The 15,114-nt window shown below is 43.9% G+C and overlaps 1 protein-coding gene across 2 annotated transcripts; it reads left to right on the plus strand.

Annotated features, from left to right (window-relative positions):
* Positions 1-11,332: 11,332 nt before the first annotated feature.
* On the plus strand, positions 11,333-13,403 carry LOC107111433 (olfactory receptor 1019-like). Of its 2 annotated transcripts, XM_015412400.1 has the most exons (2): positions 11,333-12,241; positions 13,380-13,403. In XM_015412400.1, the coding sequence occupies exons 1-2, from the start codon at positions 11,333-11,335 to the stop codon at positions 13,401-13,403; spliced, it is 933 nt and encodes a 310-aa protein (XP_015267886.1). The 2 variants fall into 2 exon arrangements, with proteins under 2 accessions (XP_015267886.1, XP_015267885.1); XM_015412399.1 differs by lacking the exon at positions 13,380-13,403 and having other exon boundaries at positions 11,333-12,271.
* Positions 13,404-15,114: the final 1,711 nt, after the last annotated feature.

Consider the following 15,114-nt stretch of genomic DNA (forward strand, 5'->3'; position numbering starts at 1 on the left):
CACACACACACCTGCAGCCTCTTCTGTGCCTCTGTGTGGCCCAGGAAAGGCAAGGATGGGGCGGGCAGACAACTTACCTTCCGTCTTCTGGCTCCCTGTAGCCTGACTGAGGGCTGCTGGGAGCAGAGGGTGGGGCTTGCTCATGTGCCCGCCCCCTGGGCTCCTCACTGGCAGAGCGCTGCTCCTGTGCGCTCTGGGAGGAAAGGAGTCCTGGGGTTTTTTTGCTACTTTGCAGGTCTGATGAGTATGGTGGCCCATACTACCCTTACCTTCACTTTAGAATTCTGTAGTCCCAATATCATCAACCACTCATAGCGTTATCTTGCTCTTATATCAGTGAAATTCTCCTCTTTTTCTTCTGTGGAGTCAATGAGATGACCACCATCGTTTTCATCCTCATCTCCTACTTCATCTTTGCTGCCATTTTGAGGATCTGTTCTGCTGAAGGCAGATGCAAAGCCTTTTCCAACTGTGCTTCCCATCTTACTGGAGTCACACTATTTTATGGAACAGTTATGTTTATGTATCTGAGACCACCCTCCAGCTACTCATTAGACCACGACAAATGGGCATCTGTGTTCTACACACTAGTGAATCTCATGCTGAACCCCCTACTCTACAGCCTGAGAAACAAAGATGTGAAGGAGGCTTCTCAAAGAGTCATCAGCAAAACAGTATTTTCACATTAGCATCCACTCTGATTTTAATTACGTTAGTGGTTATAGATGTGAAAAAAGGATACTCATGTCTACATTAGATGTAAAAAACGATACTCATGTCATTGTTTTTGTTAAAACTTGTTTTCTTTGTACAGGCTAAATCAATAAATATATTATAAGGGAAAATTTATTTTCTATGATATAATAACATTGGGTAATAATGAACAGTCATAATATGTTTCAGTGTGGAAAAATATGGTTTATGTTCACAATATGGTAAAGTCCACTAATAGGTATTAGCCATGGTAGCTAAATGAAACTACTAGATGCAGAGAGACCTAGCCTCAGACTTCCCATAATTTCTTATGGACGGTAGGACTGGCCTCTCTCTTCCACCCATAGTCTGTATTGGGCCCAGGGCCAAGTTGAAGCCAGGCCCAAGCCAGGTAACTCTGTGCTCATGTTCTTCCTCTATGGAACAGGGAGAAGTCAGGCTCCAGCTGTGATCCTCCATACCATACCACACCCATTTTCCTCCTTGCTGATCACATTACACAAGGGCTGAATGGCCATTTACTTTACCAGGGGAAATCCTAGTGGGCTGTTGCCCTAAGCCCTGCCCACCCACCCTAGTGGTGTTGGTGAGGAGAAGTATGGGTGCCGCTGGCTTAGGGTGCAACCAGGAACCACTGAATCTATGCTTCCCTTCACCCAGCCCAGCAAAGAGGAATGTGAGCACGTAGCACCCAGCTTTGCCCTATGTCAGTAGCACCCATAATCCTCCTTTGTTGTGCCCAGGCCAGCAAAGAGGAGGATAAACACAGTGGTGCACAGCTTCACCTTCTGCCTGCAGCACCTGTATTTTCTCTCACCACACCACTCCCTCTGAAACCGATGGGGTAGGGTCTTCAGGGTGGCAGAATGTCAACCTGGCCCCTTCTTGGACTTGGTTGCCATGGAGATGTAGGGGGTAAGAACAAGAATTTATACTCTAATTTCTGGCTTAATTTCTGTTATCTGTCTTGACTCAGGCACTTAACCTTGAGACCTAATTGTCCTTGGTATCTTTTTTCCCCTGAGAATTATATGCCGTTATTCAGGCGGGCTTTTAACTTAGGTGCGATTGGCTCAGAGCCATTAATGTCTTGTTTGATTTCGTATAATTGCTTGCTTCGCACTTTTGGCCTCAGTTCTAACAAAGAATCATTAAGAGACTGGATCCTATCAATGTCTCAATAAACTTTGATTCTTCTGAATGACTGTTGTTGGAAACTGATTTCTCCAGGGGCTCTGACAAAATTGGGCCAATCAGACCCTCTCAGTCCAAACTGTCTGACAGGGTGGATAGTAACATCCAGTGGCCCTAATTCCAATACGTTTAACACCATAGTCATCAAGTGACAGCTCCAAGGAATTATTGAAGGAAGTAATGACAGTTATGGCGTTATAAAACTGTTTTATGTTTGTAATACAGATGTGCCAAGATGAACACATAGCAAATGAGATCCGTTTTATAACAAATGAAATTCACTTTGAATGGGGCACTTCTACTTCCAAAACAGAACATTTCCTAAGGAAGGACTGGCATATATAATGAGGATAATGACTGGGCTTTCTTTTGGGGATTGTGTCAGTGCCATGGGTGCTAGTACACAGTTTACTTTGCTGGGAAAAAAGTTTCAGGAGAAACAGAACTTGAATGAAACCTTTAATTAAGTCCGTAAGGATAAGCAGGAGAGAACAGTAAAGTGGAAACGCTTGGGAAAGATCACCCTCTGTGAGCACTGCAGACCTTGCATCAGTCCCCTGGGGTTCTGAGATGAATAAATAAATGTCACCACACAGACATAACAAGCAGATGAAGTGAGATCTCCAAAGAATAGGGGGTGAAGAAGAGTCCATCCACAACTTTCAGGTGAGAACAATTTTAAAGAGGTCAGAATTTGTGAAGCCAAGATCAGTGGGATTATTCTTCAGGACTCTAGAGAATGTAAGAGAATGTAAGGCATTGAAGAATATCCGTAACAAGAACCGAAGCAGGAGAGAAAGCTGAAGTTAAATATGATGCCTTCCTTAGAATATGCACACAGTTCCACCTTGGAATCATGCAAGAATTTCTTGAATGATGGATGCGACCAAAGTGAGCAGTAGATCAGCACAGGCATTTCTGACAAGCTATAGAGCAGTGTTTTTCCAAGGAAAATTGAATATGGCCACCTAATGTTTAATATACTTTGTAGCAGGATAATCCAATATTAGCAGATTAACTGCCTCTTTATTCTCTGGCAGAGTGAATAACACAGGGAGTGACCACAGGGAGTATTTTTTTCAACAATACAGCCAAAATAGAAGTTAGGATATGACAGGTAAAAAGGTAAAGGTTCCCTTGCTCGAAAGCCAGTCGAATCCGACTCTAGGGTTGCAGTGCTCATCTCCGTTTCAAAGCCGAAGAGCCAGCGCTGTCCGAAGACATTTCCGTGGTCATGTGGCCGGCATGACTAAACACCAAGGCGCACGGAACGCTGTTACCTTCCCACCAAAGTGGTACCTATTTATCTACTTGCAATTTCTTGCTTTCGAACTGCTAGGTTGGCAGGAGCTGGAACTAGAGAGGAACTCAATCCGTCTTGCGGCACCCGGGTTTCGAACTGCTGAACTACTGATCTTCCACAGCCTGCAGTTCAGCGTCTTAACCACTTGAGCCACCGCAGCTCCTTATATGACAGGTAAAGTGCCATAAAAACTGTGGTCATAGTCTAGTGAACATATGAAGTTACCTGCTGAATCAGCATTTTGTTTTACACAGCAGCAAACCAGTTCCTCTGTAGGGCCAACAACAGGGCATAGAGGCTGAGAACTTCCCCTGATGTTACTGTTAGCCAGATTGCCTTAGCTTATTAATAATAGCTTGCGGAATTATGAATATTAAATGGCAATAGGCATTAACTGTAGGACCAATAACCTATCCCAGAAATAGACACTGAGGCTAGATGTACTGGAATAGTTATTTCTTTACTAATGATTCACATATACAATATAAAACGAGCATACACACACACAAGCCTGCTTTGCGGGGAGGGCGGGGTATAAATTTGATTATAAATAAATAAATAAATAAATAAATACAGATCTAGGAATTCAGATAGAAAGGTACAGAGAGTTGCATTACCAGGAGATATCATTACCTGTCCCATGAGGCAAAGTGACTCTGCAGTGAAAAGGGATATAAACTATGGGAGGGGATTGAGAGTTCACCAGCAACACACGTGGAAGGTTCCAAACAGTGCTAAGAATGGAACCAGCAAGATAGGGTGGGGTTAGGAAGGTAGAGGCAAGAGAGAGAGCTGGATGCTCTGTTTTTATACCTGAATGCTCTGGATGCTCTGTTTTTATAGGTGACCTGAGGTAGATGCCTTGTTGGTCACGTAGTCCCCAGGAATATTAAGAAACATAAACTGTTAATGGATCAGGAAAGGGGATTAATTATTGGGCAATTGAAATAACAGTTGGACTAGTAGTGACACCTCTCAGGGGGAAGGGTGGAGACAAAGGAGAGTAATGTCCTGGCCCCATTGCCAGTAGTTGGTCTTAACAACTGGATGTTTAACAGATGTGTTATCTTGATGGGCAGCTGGAGGACGTGACTGCCCATCAATCCCATCAGGGAGTAGATTCTTTTGTTTAGGCTGAATAGGAGTACGTGCTTCACTGGGTGATGTCAATATGCAAAGGTGGGGGGGATGACAGCATGATGGAAAAGAGAGCTTTTCATGGCATCTGTGACGGAATCTACTGGCCTTCTTTGCAGAGCATAGCTCCTCTTAGTGACTTGCTGCTGGCTCCGTGTGTTGAGGGGTCAGGGTGGCTTGCCTTCTGGCATATGGCTGAAGAGGTGCAGGAGCAAGCGGCATCTGGTAGTCCATGGGTACACGTCTGGCTTGGCACGCGGCTTCAGTACAAGGTCCCCCTTGGCTGGGCACATGCCTTCAGTTCAGTAGAATGGCCACATCCCCTGGCAGTGGATTCCCCACTTTAATCACTCTGTGCAAATAAATATTTCCTTTTGTCCCTCCTGAATCAGTTTCATTGGATGCCCTCGAGTTATAGTATTATGGCAGAGGGAGAAAAAGGTTCTCTCTCTCCCCATCATCATGCACAATTTTATACATTTCATATCCTGCCCCCTCTTCTCTTCTCTAACCTGATACATCCCAGCTTCAGCCTTTACTCATTAAGGGGCTCCAACCCCCTATCGGTTATTTTTTATTTTTTATTTTAGAAAGAACACAAAAATAATATAAAGAAAATACAGAAAGAAAAAAGGGGTGACCTAACATAATTAAATACATCATAGATGATTATATATAATCAAATAATAAAGACAGAATAATGTTTCTCCACAACATCCCTTTTATTACACTAAAAAAAATTGAACTTTGTTTATAACATACAATGATATTTACTTCTGACGGGTACAATTATATTTATATTCATTGTTCTACACAAGATTTTCATAACTCGTCTGTTTTGCAGCTACATTATTAGTTTCATCATTGCAATACATGTTTTTACCTCTTCTGCATTACTCGCTATTACTTTTAACAGGTCATTAATCTAACAAAAATACAGAAGGAAAGTCTAGTATATTTCTCATAATAAGAGAATTAAAGATGTTCTCCCCAGAGTCCACTTCCTTACATACGTTTATATTCAGGATGTTGTATTTAAAACTCGTTCTCATTCTGCTTCTTCATTACAATTCATTTGCATACAATATTCAAAACTGTTTCTCCTTCTAAATTGGTCTCCTGCTTGGATAGTACTCATAATACACACTCCATTTCTCCTCAGATTTTGTAATTGACCTGTTTCTCAAATAAGTTGTTAATTTCTCCATTACTGTGTATTGGACATGGTTGTTTTCTCATTCTTCTACGCACAGACAGATGTCTAGTTATTGCACTGGAACTCATGGCAAGGGGTAATGATTCTGTCCCATTCCACCTTGGGGATGGAAGATCCCCAGCATGGCATATGCCTAGGTTGAGGGCATCGCAGGTGGAACTTGGAAGGACTTGCCAGGCAGAATGGTTTGCTTCAAGAGGAGGGCAGGAACAGTGGACACACCACCCTTCACTCAAAGTCTCAGAGTGGCAAACAGTCTCTTACCCTTCCTCTCCCCACACTCTGTGAGGTGGGTGGCGCTCAGAGAGCTCTTGAGAGAACTGCTCTGAGAGAATAGCTCTAAGAGAACTGTGGCTTGTCCAAGGTCATCTAGCAGCTGCATATAACAGTATATTCTTAGCTTCCATAGGGAATTTAAACTTTAATATATTCTAAATTTTTCCATATATTTCTTTCCAATGTCTTTTTGCTTTTTTACAAGTCAACCACATATGAAAAAGGTTCCATCTATGTCTTGACATTTCCAGCATTTTTCTTTGTAGTTTTTGTCTGCATTCTCGATATCCTTTGGAATTATATACCATCTAAAAACATTTATACAAGTTATGCTGCCCCAGAGTGAGGGGGAGTGCAGCTGGCTGCTTGTGAGTCCACATCCATTGCGATTCCACCACAGCCTGGTCTCAGGGTGTAGTGGCAAGGCGGGGGTGGCACAAGGGGTGGAGCACTTTGGGATGCTGGGAGCAGACAGTCCCCAGGGCAGATGTTGCACGTCACAGCTGTGGGCAGGGAATGGTGGCTCAGGAGAGCCCTATTCTCTTCTCCCATTCCACCTCACTGATGTGATGACAGGAACACATTCCTGCATGACGGCATGTCCCATGGACAAGCCCTCAAACCCCCCCCCAAATACTTTGAGTCTGCCTGCTGCAGTGGCTCCCCCCATTGGCTCAGGAAACTCCAATGATCCCATGCCCCCTCAGTGCTACTTGCACCCCCCCCCCACGGTGCTAGAAAATGCTTCTGCAACCCCCCAGGGGCTGTCATTCCACTCTGCGACCTCCAATCCCTAACTATTTATTTATTGTCGTTACTCTTTTTGCAACTGGAATAATAAACAGCAACCCCCCATCCCACAATAAACCTTGTTCCACAAGAAAACATGGAAGAATCTAAAGGTAGCTACTGCAAAAGTTGTCATATGATTTGACAACAACTGCTAGAAATTTTGCCACATGCAGAGTAGTTTGTTTGTCTTCGTCTCTAAGTAACCAGGATGATTTTGCTTCTGGAGAGAGGAAGTCCTGATTAAATAAAGGGGAGATGTGTTCATCTCTTAGAGCTGAAAATTTGGGACAATCAAGCAAAATGTGGAAACAATCAAGCAAAATATGACCCACAGAGTCAATTTTACTGCTGCTGCAATTTGAGTCAATCTGAGTGTGAAATCCTATTAAATCTTCCTGACATCACAGCTGAAGGTAGGACATTCGGACATGAATGCCCTTCTATACTTTGGAAGATATTATCCCAAATAAGTAGTTTGGCATTGTTGTTGGATGCTGAATGCCTACTGAAAAGGTTAAGCACATTCTATGGGCTCTAATCGATGTGCTTTCATAGTCAAAATATCTCAAATGTCTTCTAATTAGCTGTAACAGTTCTTGTCTACTCCTGACTTCTATCACGTCATGGGTGATACCCAGACATAGTTTACAGTTCAGTAATCTGTCCCAATCACTTGTGCGGTGGTTTGGCTTAACTAGTCCAAGGAGGTTTAGATCCAGGTTTGATCTCAGAGTCCTAATTTCCAAACTGAATACTCTTCCCCAGGCCTTTGCTTCACAAGACTTCTCCCCAACTTCGGCTCTCAGGCTCTTCCAGACACACACCCAGAATATTGTGTAGGAATCTTAACAGATGTCTGTTGATATTGCATCTGCCCAGCAACTTTAGCATTGAATACTTTGACTGCTGCAGGAACATGCTGACCAACTGTAGAATAATAAAATCTTGAGATGGCCTTCCCGGCAATCATAGTGGTTCTAACAGCTGAGTTCAAGTGCACCTTCCAGGAAAGATTTGCTTGAAAGATGATTCCTAAATATTTAAAATGCTCTACTTGCTCCATAGGTTGACCTACTACCGACCACTTATACTTCTTTATCTTCCATTTTATACTAAAAAGAAGAACCTTAGACTTAGCAACATTAATAAGTAAGCCCTCTCTGGAACAATATTCCAAGAAGGAACCTATGAACTTGTGTAGGCCAATCACAGATCTTGACAAAAGGGCAATATCATATGCACATAAGAGACAGGGTAGATGAGATTCATTTCCAGATATGTGAGAAGTTAAGTCATTAAGGTATAATTTGAATAACAGGATGCATCCTTGCTTAACTTCTCTATTCAGTGGAATACCCCTGGTCATTTTGCCAGCAGGACCACATCTCACCTGAGCAGTAGACTAATTGTTGGATCAGGAAGAGGAGGTGCTTGTCTAGAGACGATTTCTTCAGTTTATTCCATAGCCTTTGCCTAGGCACTGTCAAAGGCTGCTCTGAGGTCCATGAAGACAAGAGCTAACACGCCATCTCTTGAGCTGGTGTACTGATCCACAATAAATTGGAGAGTGTGGCATTGGTCAACTGCACTGGCACCTCTCTGGAATCCACCTTGCTCTTATCCCAATATGGCTTCATCTTCTATCTGAAGAAGTAGCTTCTTACAAAGCAAAGAAGTGTATAGTTTGCCCACCACTGATAATAACTTATGGGCTGGTAATTCTTTGGGTCAGTTGGATCACCTTTTTTGTAGATAGGAACTATTATTGCATGGTGACAAGAGGTAGGCATAATCCCTATCTCGTTGATTTGTGTGAATATTGGTGCCAACATCTCTGGCCACCACTCAGCATTTGGTTTAAACAGCTCCGCTGTGATCAGGTCAGGTCTAGGAGCCTTGCCAGATTTCATTTGAGTTATTAAAGATTTAATTTCTAATGCTGTGATGCTATGATCGGGGGCCATTTCTCAACCATCGGAGTAGGAGCCATGAAGTTGTAAAGAAGGCCTTAAAATGTGCCTCCCAACAATTGATAGAAATGTAAAAACAAAGTGGAGATCGGGTTCATTTGCAATCATATCCCAAAAGGTTTTAATATCTTTTTGCTTGGAAACCCATATTAGATGTTTCCAGGAGAAAAGTAAAGCAGCTCTTTTTTTGCTTTTGATGAGCATTCTGAATTCACATTTGAACAAAAAAGTCCATTTAAGTGTCTGTCATTGCATAATTTGAATTGTCAGTGCATGTAGCAAATTGCCCTTTTAAGTGCCCTACAATCAGGATCAAACCAATTGTCTTGCCTCCCCTGGGATGTATATGATGGTTGGAAAATTTTTATCAGTTCATTCTTTACACCTAAGTTCTCCTCCAGGGAAGAATGAATGGAGATTTTAGCCTTAAATTGACAGGCTTTGGGACAGTTTTTTACTTCCTTTGTGGTCTTATTATTTCAATGCACTGACCAAAGTTTATTATGATTTTGGCTCAACTGAAGAGGGATGGTGACCTCCAATTCCAGTCCCAGAGCACAGATTGTATTGCGAGGGACTGTCATTCCACTCTAGGGGCTGTCGTTCCAGTCCCAAAGTAGTCTATCTGCCACTTTTTTTGTGTGCAGTAACATATTGCAATAGATCCCATGCAAGTCAATTGGCATTCCTAGCTCCTATGATCTCCAAGGGGCCTTCAGTCCCCTCCCATTGTTTCCAATGGTCAATCCTGTCATTCCTTTAAGTACATCCTGGGAATGGAATCTGAGTCTCCCAGGTCCCGCCTCATGCTCTAATCACCTCTAGCCCCACCCCTCTTCACACAGAAGCCTGCAAGGTGAGTGAAGGAACCTGTCTGTGCAGTTGGGTCCCTGCTACAACCAGTGGGACCTGCACAACCCTCCACAGCCACCCACTGCACCTGAGAGCCCTCACTCTGAGACATGTTGCTCAGGAAGTCCACAGGGGGAGTGGCAGATGGGGTAGGGAGGGAGTGGGGCAGGAGGGGGTGTGGAGCATAAACCAAGACCAGAGACACAGTTGTGACACAACATAGACTTTATTGCACTGGAACTCATGGCAAGGGGTAATGATTCTGTCCCATTCCACCTTGGGGATGGAAGATCCCCAGCATGGCATATGCCTAGGTGGGCATCGCAGGTGGAACTTGGAAGGGCTTGCTAGGCAGAATGGTCTGCTTCAAGAGGAGGGCAGGAACAGTGGACTGCACAGTGTGTGTGTGTGTGGGGGGGGACTTGGTATACCCAAAAGTCTCTCTGTTGAATCTCCATCTGCAAGACAGAAAACTAGAGCCACAGCAACTCGGCATGAGTGCCGTGCCAGCCTCAGCCATGGATGCCTTGTCCTGACAGGGTCTGCAAACGCAGCCCCAGGGGGAGGCTTACCACGAACCCTTCCTTGAGGGGCATGATGGAACCAGCCAACTCACATTCACCTGCCCTGTGTCGAAGTGCTCCCAAATCGCTTGCAATCCATCTGCTGCAACTACTAGCCATGGTAAGTAAAGGGAATCTCTGTATACAAAGGCACCAGACCTCTGAATACTAGTGCTAGAGGCAGCACCAAGGGAAGGCCTTGACCTCTATGCAACTGCTTGTTGGCCTTCTAGGACATCTGGGTGGTTACTTTCTGAAACAGTATACTGGATTAGATGGATCATTCATCTGATCCAGCAGAGCTCTTAGTGCTATCTGGATCAAATTGATCTATGTTGTATCTGAAAAGTGTACACCACGAAGGAAGTTGTTTACACAGGGTTACAAAGGCATACTAGTCTCTCATTCTTTATCTGCACCTCTAACCCCCGTGGCTCCAGAATGCAGCCTATTCAGACAAAACATGTAGGATAGGAATTATTGTGTTGGGGTTTTGGTAAGAAATGAAACAGTACTGCAGAGTGAGAAAAATCTAGACTTTTAAAGCAGGATACCCCTTTGTGTGCTTTTAAAGAAGCATTCTTCATTCACATTTGAAGAAGAAGAGTAGTTTTTATACCCTGCTTTTCTCTTCCATACGCCTTGGCGTCTAATTATGCCAGCCACATGACCACGGAAACGTCTTCGGACAGCGCTGGCTCTTCGGCTTTGAAATGGAGATGAGCACCGCAACCCTCGAGTCGGACTCGACTGGCTTTCGAGCAAGGGAACCTTTACCTTTACATTTACTTTTTTCTTCCTGAAGGAGTCTCTAAGTGGCTTACAATCACATTCCCTTCCTCTCCCCAGAACAGGCACCTTACGAGGTAGGTGGGCCTGAGACAGTTTTCAGGGTCACCCAGTAAGCTTCAAGCGGAGAAGAGGGGAATCAAACCCAGTTCGCAAGATTAGAGTCTACCACTCTTAGCCACTAGACCAAGCTGGCTCTCATTTAAAAGATAGCACATAAAATGGTTACAATGAATACTTACTTCTAGTTATTCTAATCCTTATTAACCTTCTATCATTCTTAACACAAGAACTGCTTTCTTTTCTTTAGGGAGAGTCACAGAATACAATGGCTTTTGTGCTTCCATCTGACTGCTAATCAGAGTGACAGGAGACACGCGGTGATCAGGGAGCACATCAAGAGAAGGGACCCTCTTGTCTCTGTCAAGCGGTGCAGTCTACTCTGGTCCACGTTTCCTCCTGAGAGGTGATTTTTGTTTTATTTTCACACCTCAGTCGCTTTAGCATTTAATCTTTTGCTCTGAGGATGCATAAGGACAATCATAGCACAGTAACAGAGTTCATTTTTTTGGGCTTCACAGACAATTCACGGCTAGAAATGGCCCTCTTTGTGGTGTTTTTCTTCATCTACCTGGCAAATGTGGTGGGAAATGTGGGCATGATTTTCCTGATCATCATTGATGAGCAGCTCCACACACCCATGTATTTTTTCCTTTGCCACCTCTCTTTAGTGGACTTAGGCTACTCCACCGCCATTGCCCCACGAATGCTGGCTGACTTCCTGCGCCAACACAAAGTTATCTCCTTCTCCAGCTGTGCTACACAATTTGCATTTTTTGTGGGCTTTGTGGATGCTGAATGCTATGTCTTGGCTGCCATGGCTTATGACCGCTATGTGGCCATCTGCCGTCCTCTCCATTATACCACAGTCATGTCAAAGCAAGTCTGTCTGGTATTGGTGATCGGTTCCTATGTAATAGGTCTTATCAGTTTGGTATCCCATACCAGTTTAACTTTCAGCTTGAATTTCTGCGGCTCCAATATCATCAACCATTTCTTCTGTGAGATTCCTCCACTCCTAGCATTGTCTTGCTCTGATACCTATGTGAATGAGATCCTCCTCTTCAGTCTCTGCGGCTTCATTGAGTTCAGCACCATCCTCATCATCCTGATCTCCTACATCTTCATCTTTGTTGCCATCTTGAGGATCCGTTCTGCTGAGGGCAGACGCAAAGCCTTCTCCACCTGTGCTTCCCATCTCACTGGGGTCACACTGTTTTATGGGACAGTTATGTTTATGTATCTGAGGCCAACATCCAGCTACTCATTAGACCAGGACAAATGGGCCTCTGTGTTTTACACAGTTGTGATCCCAACGCTGAACCCCCTGATCTATAGCCTGAGGAACAAAGATGTGAAGGAAGCTTTCATAAGAGTTATCAGCAAGAAAGTTTTATCCCAGTAACATTTCCTCTTCGTTATGAAATGATAGTTCCAAAGGGCTATGCAAAGAAATATAGCATATGCCTTTTGTTATCATATATTATGTAATGGTGCAAGAATATTCTCATCTGTAAAATAATATATATTAAAGAAAGAATGATACAGCTGTTTTGGTAATATGACAGATAGTGGAGAGGGAAGAAGCTTCACTCTCATGAAGGATAATACTCTCTGTTTCCATATATGAGGATTTTCTAGTGTAGCCCAAATTTTAAAGCAAGTCAAATATTTTCTGTTAAATATTTTTTCTTTAAAAATTACAAATGTTAGGATTTTTTTAAATGAAAAAGGTTAATAATTGATTGGAAATGGCACATTACTAGGTTTGGAAGGATGGAAAACATCCCCACAGCTTTCTGAAGCTTAAAAGTGAGTCAGAAGGAACAGGGAAGGTGGAGGGATGGAAGAAGCAAGCCCAGATGAAGCCAACTTGCCTGGTAGCCCTTAAACTGAGAAGGGGGCTTCTGCTGGATGGAACAGCTATCTAGACATTGTGACCAAGGCAGCAGGTCTGTCTAAGACTCATCATGCTAGATCCTAACCTTGGCAATCCATGAAAGAAAAATTGAGGACTAAGTAGCAATGGAGAAGCTGGACTGATCTGAGTCTTATCAACGCTCCAGTCCCAAATTGTCCACAGCTGTATCATGTATCAGAAAAAGTCTACCCAGTTAGAACAGGCTAGGAAAAAAATGCTATGCTGAGACAGAACTACAGAGTGGACAGACTTGAAGGAGGACAACTGTGATTTCGCTGTTAGAGGGATCAGACCAAGCCCATTACCAGAAAAAAATTGGTGGGGGGCACTGGGGAGCACAACATCACTTCTGATGTCACAAAAAATAAAAATAAGATAGAACAGTGATGAGAAGAGCTGGAGAAAGGGCCCCCCTGCCAGAAATCTATGGTCTCCTCCATGCTCAGGGCCGTGGCTGTTTGAAAGGACTTCCTTCTGCCTGTCCCGAGTCCACAGCCAAAGTCATTCTTTTGCCTGATTGAGGTGGCAGAAAAGAAGCCATGGGGGTTGCAATCCCCCCCCAGCTAAACCAGGCAGCCATCTACCTGGCGAGTTGAGCAGGGGAAGGGAAGCCTAGAGGAACCAGTCACATAGGCAGGCCAAGCAGGCCTGGGGAAATGGCCCACCCTGGACCCTTACTGCACTTGTGCAGCCTGCCCCCCCTCTCCTCCCTAATCATCTTTGGAAAGCCAGAGGCCAGAGGTCGGCAAAGTCCAGCCAGGCTGTGGGAGGCCAGGCATGGCTCCTGATGCGTGCCCAGCAGCCATGCCTGGCTGACTCCTACCCCAATCTGGTTCTGCAGCCCTCAGGGCCGAGAGCACCAGGGCGGGGCAGGCTTTGGCCACAGCGCACAGAAGCACCAGTGGGCTGCTGGGCTCAGCTCAGCAAGATCCAAGGAAAATGGCCGGCCCTGGGTGCCTCACTCCTAGAGGGGCAGGGCATCTTTGGGGTGGGGCATCTGCCCCTGGGAGTCCCACTGTGACTATGGGTCTGGATCAGACTAGGATGGGGAGATTCCTTCTCAGCCATGAAGCTCACTGAGTGGGTGACCATCACAGAAAGAACGGTGCTTGGAGAGGGAGGGGATTAGCTGAAAGCCCTCTTTTCTGGGTAGCAATCTACACCCTCAACCCTCTACCATCTTCTACCCATCCTTACTAACTCCTGGATGGCTGGGATATACTTGAAGCAGAAAAGGCAAAGGCGCATACAGTTGCTGATAACTTACATAAAAGAAGGCAAGATTGGGAAAGACTGTATAACATTCAAGTCAGGACAAAGTGATTAGAGATGGTGCCATACCTGTCAGGTTCCACAGCAAGTAACTCTTCACACAGGTTTCTTAAGAAGTGTTATGTTTTATTAGTGTTCAAGACTGGTACCATGTCCACAGGATTATTGTTAGGAATAACTAGAAGGCGGGAACATCCCAATACATATAGCTGGGCATGGCAACTAGCTAAGCAAATGAACTTCGAGCGCGCGCGCGGGAAGACACCTGGCGGGAGATGACATAATGAGCAGGATGTTGTAAATAGTCAAAAATTGTTTAATACTCAGACTATTTGATGGATCTTGCTCTATTGGAAAGAAGAGATTTCTTTGCTTTTTAAAAATACTTTATTCTAAGGGAAAAGGTACACGGGATTGCTACAAATTAACAAAACACTAAGAGCTACATTTCTAAGCTTCCTATACTGAAGACAAGCACACACGTAATGGAGATTTCCTCCTTCTTCTTGACCCCTAGAAAGGAAGTCACCTGGAACAAATGACCAATCTGCATCAAAATAGAAGTTACTTTTCCCGGGCAAATCCCCCATTGGCTTAGTGCCAGGTATCCCTTCCAGGTCAGTCTAAACAATAGCAAACTAGGAATACAAGTTAACCCTATAATGACTGAATCAGACCTTGTAAACACATACATTTCCAACACCCCTTCTCAAGGTCTGACATGTAAGTCATACATACAAAAACATTATTAATTATTCAATTCAACATTTGTACCAATCATATTCAACATTTTACGTAGACGTTCAAATTTCTCTTTGGTCAGTGGCTTAGTCAGAATGTCAGCCACCATTTCTTCTGTACGACAATGCTCAATATCTATCAGCTTCTTCTGGTACAAATCCTTCACTAAAGCACACTTAATACCAATTGATCTACTTCTAGCTGTGGTGCTTTCTTCCTTACATATGGTAATACAAGCCTGATTATCTTCAAACATAAGTACAGGTACAGGTTCTCTTATTCCAAAGTCCTTTAACATATGAAAAATCCATTCA

The sequence above is a fragment of the Gekko japonicus genome, unplaced genomic scaffold (genome assembly GCF_001447785.1).
Source record: "Gekko japonicus isolate JY-2015 unplaced genomic scaffold, Gekko_japonicus_V1.1 scaffold5862, whole genome shotgun sequence".
NCBI lineage: Eukaryota > Metazoa > Chordata > Lepidosauria > Squamata > Gekkonidae > Gekko > Gekko japonicus.